General features: G+C 37.1%; 1 protein-coding gene across 1 annotated transcript in view; it reads right to left on the reverse strand.

Annotated features, from left to right (window-relative positions):
* Positions 1–433: 433 nt before the first annotated feature.
* LOAG_16448 (WWE domain-containing protein) overlaps positions 434–8,316 on the reverse strand; it is a 24,336-nt gene continuing 16,453 nt past the window's right edge. Inside the window, exons 42-62 of the mRNA XM_020449100.1 lie at positions 7,840–7,986; positions 7,455–7,563; positions 7,188–7,352; positions 6,881–6,964; positions 6,452–6,748; positions 6,172–6,332; positions 5,842–6,069; positions 5,453–5,660; positions 5,078–5,255; positions 4,559–4,766; positions 4,330–4,428; positions 4,004–4,260; positions 3,506–3,809; positions 3,007–3,226; positions 2,577–2,736; positions 2,187–2,472; positions 1,910–2,032; positions 1,516–1,717; positions 1,178–1,359; positions 766–956; positions 434–696 (exon numbers count right to left, since the gene is read on the reverse strand). Coding sequence (XP_020307475.1) covers positions 594–696; positions 766–956; positions 1,178–1,359; positions 1,516–1,717; positions 1,910–2,032; positions 2,187–2,472; positions 2,577–2,736; positions 3,007–3,226; positions 3,506–3,809; positions 4,004–4,260; positions 4,330–4,428; positions 4,559–4,766; positions 5,078–5,255; positions 5,453–5,660; positions 5,842–6,069; positions 6,172–6,332; positions 6,452–6,748; positions 6,881–6,964; positions 7,188–7,352; positions 7,455–7,563; positions 7,840–7,986 — 3,912 coding nt within the window. The 3' untranslated portion in view covers positions 434–593. The remainder of the gene's footprint in view (positions 697–765; positions 957–1,177; positions 1,360–1,515; positions 1,718–1,909; positions 2,033–2,186; positions 2,473–2,576; positions 2,737–3,006; positions 3,227–3,505; positions 3,810–4,003; positions 4,261–4,329; positions 4,429–4,558; positions 4,767–5,077; positions 5,256–5,452; positions 5,661–5,841; positions 6,070–6,171; positions 6,333–6,451; positions 6,749–6,880; positions 6,965–7,187; positions 7,353–7,454; positions 7,564–7,839; positions 7,987–8,316) is intronic.

An 8,316-nucleotide genomic window follows, 5' to 3' on the forward strand; every position in this document is an offset into this window, starting at 1 on the left:
GTCCAGAAATTCATCAGCTGCAGCATCACTATCTCTATATTCACAGTAACGAAAAACCATAGAAAGAATTAAAAAGAACATACATTCAATTATGCACATATATTTGGAGTGGTATTACTTTTTTTTTTTTTTAGAAAAAGGCACCAAAATTCAGGCTCTTTTTACCACCACTCTAAACGAGGTATATACAGTCCGGAATTCATACATACGCGCATACAGATACAATGTGGATTAAACAGTGAAATCCGTTGCACGGTGCCAAAAACAATCAATCAGTACACGGGCCTAGAAAAAAAACGCACAACATATAAGATCATGAGAAATTATTTCAGACAGACACACTTGGCCTGTAAAAGATTGAACATAAAAAAGCATGCGATATTGCAATTGCTGTCTTCATACTACTAATTCTATCAACTCCATACATTTGGATTTATTTTAAAAACGAAACAAAAAAAGAAAATTCTAAAATAACTCAGAAGAAATACTATTTTAAAAAAGGTTTATGGATTATGAATTCGGATAACAGTGATCATAGTAGAAAGACATCAATACAGTGAGGAATTTTCAATAAACAGTAATCAGTTATCGTCTTAAGCAAAACCAAATCCTTCGGTGCATTCACGTACGGCTAGCAATAACATATCCCGAAGTTTATCATATGTTTCATATTGCGGAAGATCCAACTGATTGAAGCTGTAACAATTAAATAAGATAATGAAAATTCACAAAAATGCTTCAATTGCTCCACAGAAATATAAATACCATGTATGTGCTGTTGGTAGCCGATCTGAAGATCGCGAATCCAAATGAATGGAAAATTTCTGTGTACCGTTCATACCCTCAAGAGCAGCAAAACCTTGCAGGGGTACTTTGCTTGTACCAGTAACGAACTGCAGAAACTTTGCACGATCTTCCTGTTCAAATGAACGCAATGCTTTCCAGAACCATTGTATCTGCAATAACAGATTGTACACAGTAACAAGTAGATCAGATTAATAATGCATTATTTATATAGACATTTTGATCATTCTGGTCAATACACCTCTCAGCCTTTGTGAGATTTCAGTGGTCTCTCGTGACCTTTGATCTCACTTGTTTACACGGCACATCACTAGTTCTATATCTTCAACTGCTTACCTTTCATCACCAAAAGGAAAAATAAAGGATAACCTACCTGAGACGAGGATTTAGTGTAAGTCTTGTACTCTGTATTGGCATAGAGATCATCGATATCAACATTTGGAAGCCCACTTATCAACAACTCCAATTCTTGCTCATTGAAAATTGATATTAAATGCTTCGGAATTATTTCGTAAAAGCCCTCCAAAAACGCTTTCAACTGCTGATTAATGGAGCCTGTAAGGTAATGACCGATATACGTCATATAACAACAAAGTATTGAACTGTTTGAAGTGTGCTTGATTCACTTGTATTATTCTCAATGTCACCAGTAATCCTAAAATGTATGTTAGCACTAATAAACACTAAAAGACTAAGTGAAAAAGAACAAACCAGTCATTTTCATTTGACAAACCAGCTTCACATATTCTTCCTTATTTTCATCAGTAACTGGAATAGATGATCCATTTTCTTTCAGCATGCGCATTTTCCTAACTCCAAATTCTTCAACCTCCAAACTAAATGTAAGTTCAGTACCAAGATCTTCGATTGGATTATTGAGCAAGAATTCCAATGACTTGTAGAAACTCGGATCCTGGAATGTACATTAATTGGGAAATGATTTCAGGTTTTCTTTGCTGGTGACGTTTAAGATTAAAAGACTTCTCCAAGCTACACTACATTAGTTCTCGCACCTTTCCCTTACCACTTTCAACCGTCATCGCCTACCTATTCTACAAAAGACCAAATTTAGTTCCCATCTCTTGTTGACAAAAGATAACAATACCTCCGATTCTAAGTCTTGTGCTCGTACAGGAACACTTAAAATGTGTTTATAAAATGCTCGAGTAAAATAACATTCCAATAATTTGTTCTCATATATTGCCTTCGCTATTATTCTTCCAACAAACTGAAAAGGAAGATTACTGTAAAATTTTGAAGGAACGAACAATCCAGAAATATGTCGAAATGTCAAAGTAAGGGAATAGTAAGTGAAAAACCGAAATTCAGAAAATGTTTCCTGTGGATAGAATTTAGGCTACAATTACGCAAAAATGAAACACCTTGAAATATTCCAAATGTTCTGGATTAATATATGAAGTCTTATTGATCATATATGTTACACGATCTCCTGGAGAAGTTATAAAGAGTGCATAGTTCGGATTGAAAATTTCCCGTGTGATGATTGAAAACCATTCACGCAATAATCCACCAGCATCTTGTCCTTCTTCGCCTTCGAAGATGATGTAAAATCTCGCTTTCCATTCCGGACCACGTAGTCTGAATAATTCCCGAAAACTATCGCTGAATAAGTGACTGCGACGAATCCGCACCGCAACGTCTTCGCCTCTACAACGAATGTCGGTAATAAAATCCTCCTCGAATCATTATATAGGGTGAGCAGTAATTCCACACAAGCTAGCGAATTTATAATATTGAACTAAGGCACAAACCTAACACGTTCATCGATTTTCTGCATCTGTTTCCGGAAGTAGATACGTTTGACATCAAAGTCCAACAATTTCGGCATCTGAGTTAGTACTGCGAATGGCCCATCCGTTAAACTACCACCACTCTGCCTCAAAACCTGATTCAACATATTCCGGTGTTTTTCTAAAAATAATTCGCAGTGAGTATCTCTTTTTATAAAATCAATAAAGTTTGAATATCAAAGTCACACAAGTGTTAGTCGGAGTTTTGTGAGCATTCAATAAAATTCATTACAACAATTCTCTTCGAAAACGAAAGAGTTGGATCCATATATCAGTGAGAATACCCAAAAAGACGGTGTTCAGAGAAACTAATAAATGCCAAATCCCAGAATTAGAATCCTTCAGACAGATAAAATAGACATGTAGATGAAGATATATAACTGTAACCTACCTGCGAAATGAAGAAGTTTTTGAGCATCTGGGTGCTCGTGTAGTTTGCTTGGATCAATAGAAGACAATTCCGATCCATATACCAGAAAAAAAGCTTCGGCGCTTGGCTGAAGAGCTAAAGCTGCATGTGCATCTGCATTTGTAAGACGTTTCAGACATCTTGATACAAGTTCCCATAACGGTTCTAACGTATTCAATAATACGCTCATGCTTTCTTCTTTCTAAAACATTGGGGAAATAAATACAACAAGCAGAACGTGTCTGTAAATAATATTTCAAAAACGTTATGCCCTTGCAGAGATATACAAAGAGTTTAACAGAAAGTCTAACAGATATACGGTCTTACAAAGATATAGTATTCTGAAAAAGTCCCAGATTTTATTCCAATTCATATACAGGGAGGAACGTAGAAAGTTTTGGTACCCAGTACTACAATATGCACGACCGGTGAAATCAATTCAAAAAAAAAAAATTTGCAAAACTGCGGTTACGAGCCTTACCTCTGCAAGTCTTTTCCTTTCATTTTCTTCGATTGCATTTTCGTCATCCTCTCCAGGTACATGTTCATCATCCTGCTCACCTGCGGTGTCAATACTCACGTCAACCTCAGTACACCTTGCATGTAATTGCAGTACTTCTCTTATTTTGATAATTGTTTGCAGCGTTCTCAGAAATATATTTTGGATGCCATTTTTGTCAGTAAGTGCTCTCATTGCTGGTAACTGTAGTTCATAACAACCAGATGCATTCATGACTGCCCGTGAATTCAATATTCCACTGATCACAATGACTGATTCATCATAACTAGAATAAAAAAGAAATTGATTTTAGCAATATCACTATGTTTAAAATTTAAGAGTGAATTATATTTCAACTGTCGAACCACCCAGGTTTATCAGCTCAGACCACCACTGTTTGAAGTATCCAGCTCGGAAAGAACCTACAGGGAACTGTCATTTCTATCTGCTTTACTGATTTATAAAAGAAATGAACCTAACCGATTAACTGCAACTTTCGAGCCTGATGGTTGCTGCTCAAGCGATGATGAACGGTTTCCTTCATTGCGCAGCTCTTTCAGCTCTTCTTCAAGTCTCTCAATGTGTTGCAGAAGTCGAGCTCCTAGGCGTTCAGCAGCATTTATGAGAAGAGACATTATAAAAGCTTTCGTGGATGGAGTGAGAGCACGGATCAATTCTAGCAGTAAAGTTCGTCCATCTGCTAATCCTTCTTCCGAACATTCACCTTCCGTCAAGGCCTGAAAACCCAAATTAACACGGATTGTTAGAAACTACATGAGGTCGGAAGAACAAAAGGTTAAACGGACCAAAACAATGTGCTCGAGTTGTTGAGTAAGTGGAGGTCTTTCTGCTATCGAATCAATCGACATTTTCGTGACGGTTTCATCCGGCAAAGTCTGGACGATCTGAAGAAGCTGAATGGTGATAATCCTGAATGGAAATTATACACCATCCGTATACTATTTCGAAAAATCCAAGAGACCGGTCAAGCTAATTTATTTGACAACTCCTAATCAAAAATAAAAAATGACTGACCGTACATATAAGGCGAAGCAACTTATCCTGCAATATCGAAGATGAGAGAATAACTGGACGCCTAATGTGCTCCATAAGTACGCCAACAGCACTATCTTCAAGAGATAAAGCAGCCATACTTGCATTAACGCCACCTGGTCCCAAAGCTGTTTCTAATGATGAACCGTGACGATGCGTAGAACGAGATGACATATCAGCTTTCGACAGGCTAAGAGTATTGAGACATTAAGAAGACAATTTAACACAGAATATATGGACAAGTCCTTCAAACTCTCTTTAGAGCGCTTTAACTTTTCTAAGTGCAAAGTACTTCATAGCAACCATACGAAGTCAGCAGAATCGATAAGCCCAAATTTAAAGCATAGCCAGGAAACATAATTAAGATGTACTCTCGACCACAATTTTGTTATGAGAAAACCAATGGAATGGTTTCAATACTAGGACAAAAGTGATGAAATGATTTGGAATCAATAAACGGATGATCAGAAGGTAAAAAGTGGAAACATCATAACAACTTACCTATGAACGATAGCCCAAAACTGTGAGAATGGTGGCGTATGTAATCCAGCATTAGAAGGAGAACCTGACTCACGTAGTTTCGCAGGAAGAAAATGACCCGGATAACTTTTTGCAAGACTGATTAGTGTATCCAGTACAAGACGACAAACTGTTGCTAGGATTGCCGGATGTAAAGCAACTGCAAGTATAAAGAGGTTAATTAAGAGTTTCACAAAAAACTCAAAATAAACTTCGCAAAACTAGACATATCAAGTCCATTACGAACAATCATTTACCTCATATTCACACTTTCACCGCCATTATATGCAACTGGACCATCAAACTTAATTCACCTACATGTATCAGAGTCTTCTAGAGCATATTTGGAATTTCTACCTATATGAGTACTTTTGAAGAATTTGACCGCTTGTTCATGTTGTCCAATACCGCTGTGTATGCATATCTGATCTAACCAACCGGATACAGTGCCCGCAAAGTCTTCATACTGAACAGCATCTTCGTCTACTTTGTCAAGTAGAGCAATTAAGCACCAGATTATAAAATCACATGTTACATTTTGTGCGCAAAGACTTTTGATGAGCTTCTGAAATGAATTGAAAATGCTTTTTCAAAATACATGGATTCTTGTGAAACTAATCGAATTCAGCAGCTGGAAACGGTTACTTCGGTTATTTTAACAACAATCCTAATGAACAACATTATGAACGTCATTTAGCATAACATGACGTACAATCTGAGGAAAGACAACAGTAACAATAGATAACCTGTAAGCGCTGAGTATTAAGACGGACTGGATCGATGAGGAAAAGAAGTAATAATGTGACAATGGCATCTCGATCCAATAACTGTGTAGCATTCTTTGAAGCAAGTGTAGTAACTCCAGCAAGTGCACCTACAGGAGTACTGTTTCCGCTTGTTCCAGGCACCGATCGACCATTTGCAGGGCGAAAGCGTTGAGCTGGTGCTAACATACGGGCAAAACGCATAACTTGCTGAAATGATGCCAATAACTTTAACAACATATATCTATTCAATCTGAGAATTCCTAAAGAGAGCAAGAAAACAGTCTCACAATGACTGATTAAATACAATACTTGTGCCTCATAAGATGCTCGCAAACGCCGTGCTTCGGCTGCAACATTCTGGGGTAGAACTTGTAAGACTGTGTCATCCGCATCAGCGAGCACTTGTGCTCGCAGAGTTGGCGGAAGTGATTCAATCAATGCAGCTGCATCATCAGCAGCAACCGGAGTGTCTAAAATGAATCCAAATCAAGAAAAAGAAAAAAAAACTCTGATTCAATTAGATTTATAGTACATAGACATATTTTTACTATGCGTATTATTGTGCAGAGATATATCTTTAAATACGAACCTGCCGGCGGTGCACTATTACTTTCCGCTCTTTCCTGAGCTAATCGCACAGTCCTCTCATGCTGCGCCAAGATTTCTTCCTGCAGATCAGGTGGGAGTGCGTTTAGGAATTCTTGATCAAGTGGTTCAACTGCAGGCACTTCACCATTTGCCTGCCCGGCTGCCTCTAGGTTTGCAGAAGTTTGTATCAAACGCTGTGAACGTTGCTGCCTCATATGATCGCGAATCACTTCCATACGTATGTCTTCCGGTAAGGCCGCCAAAAACGCAGGGTCTACACCATCGGGAATTTCAATATCTGAACAACGAAACTCTGGATTTCTATAGTGAACTTTAAGAAGGGCACCACTCGATTACACTGGAAAGATGAGACAAGTTTATTTACATGCTTCTATTTCAAACTAAGTTTAAAATTTGAAGAATTTATTACCTCCTAATATTTCCCTGAAATCATCTTGATTAGCATGCGGCGTTCCCGCCGTAGCTTCGAGAGTGCTTAGTTGCTCCATATTTCCTAAAACAGCTTCAATAGCAAAAAGAAAAGGTTAACGATATAGGTGTCCTGTTCTTTCCCTTTAGCTTAAATGTTTCTAACAAATATAATTTTCTGGAAATAAGTTGAATAACTGATATTTCAAAACGTACATGAAAACAGTGATTTCAGCATTCTCTCTGTATAAGACAAAAATGAAAAAGAAAAAAAAAATAGAAAATAAATAAAGTAACCTTGCACTTACCTTGTCCTTCAGTTTGATCTACAGTAATTGGTAGTGCATGCATTGATGCGCCTGTTAAAATATTACTGCTTCCATTTGAAGCAACATTGCTTTGCCCCTGCTCTTGTTCAGAAATTTGCTGGATTTGATTTTCAAAAATCTCCGAAGCATCGTAATACAAAGTTCCTGGAATAAATAGAGGTGATCCATACTCAATCTATTGCTTGTTATCCATATTTAAGAAAAAAATGCCGTTTGCCCATAAAAAAATCTAAAGCATAAAACTACCGGACTGGTCCATGGGTTCTGGGACGTTATGCATTTGAACTGTTATATCAATAGATTCTGATGAATGTTCTGGCTGTGTATCAGCAATACCATTAGGGTTTCCAACACCCTGAAATTTTATCAGAACTGTTTTTCTTAAGCTTTGAAAGCACGAAATCAGTAAGCATTATTACATTAATCGACTCGCCCTCTCCGTATACTACCTTCCCTTGTTGCCTTTAATAATCAACTCATATTTTCACTGCACGACGTAACAACTTTTGACAGAAGCTTAATAACAGTACCTTCTTCCACTGTCATTTTTTTTTCAGCTAAAAATGAATAAATAAAGGTGCTAGAAATTCGACAATCATATGAAAAATATATAAATAATGTTGAAACAAACTCCATTGTCTTCCTCATCAATAAATAATCGTGTTGTACTGGTACTTTCATTTGATGCAGCATCATCCAGCGTTCTCTTCGAAGAATCTTCCGTAAAATCCTTCTGCGTTTTCATTATTTCTTCTTCTGCTTTCTTCACATTTTCGTCCTTTGGGGAAAAAAAAACTTACTGGGATTAAAAAGTCGTCAAATTTCCTTGACAATTCCTAAGCGTCCCGTGTTCTTCAATATTGGAATTTCCCACTGCTCCGTGTTATTTAATTTCAATAACAGTTCCTTCTCCTACCGCCATTTTTTTTAATTAGAAATGAAGAATAACTAATTTTTCAAAACATTTTTTTTTAGAAAATATACAAAATGATAAACAATACTTGAAAGGATGAAACAAAACAAACTACCTTCTCAATAGCATCCATAACACCGGTGACATGAGATGCAACCATCACCCACAAGTACAAATGAGCATGACCATCAATCA

The sequence above is a fragment of the Loa loa genome (assembly GCF_000183805.2).
Source record: "Loa loa unplaced genomic scaffold supercont3.3, whole genome shotgun sequence".
Taxonomy (NCBI): domain Eukaryota; kingdom Metazoa; phylum Nematoda; class Chromadorea; order Rhabditida; family Onchocercidae; genus Loa; species Loa loa.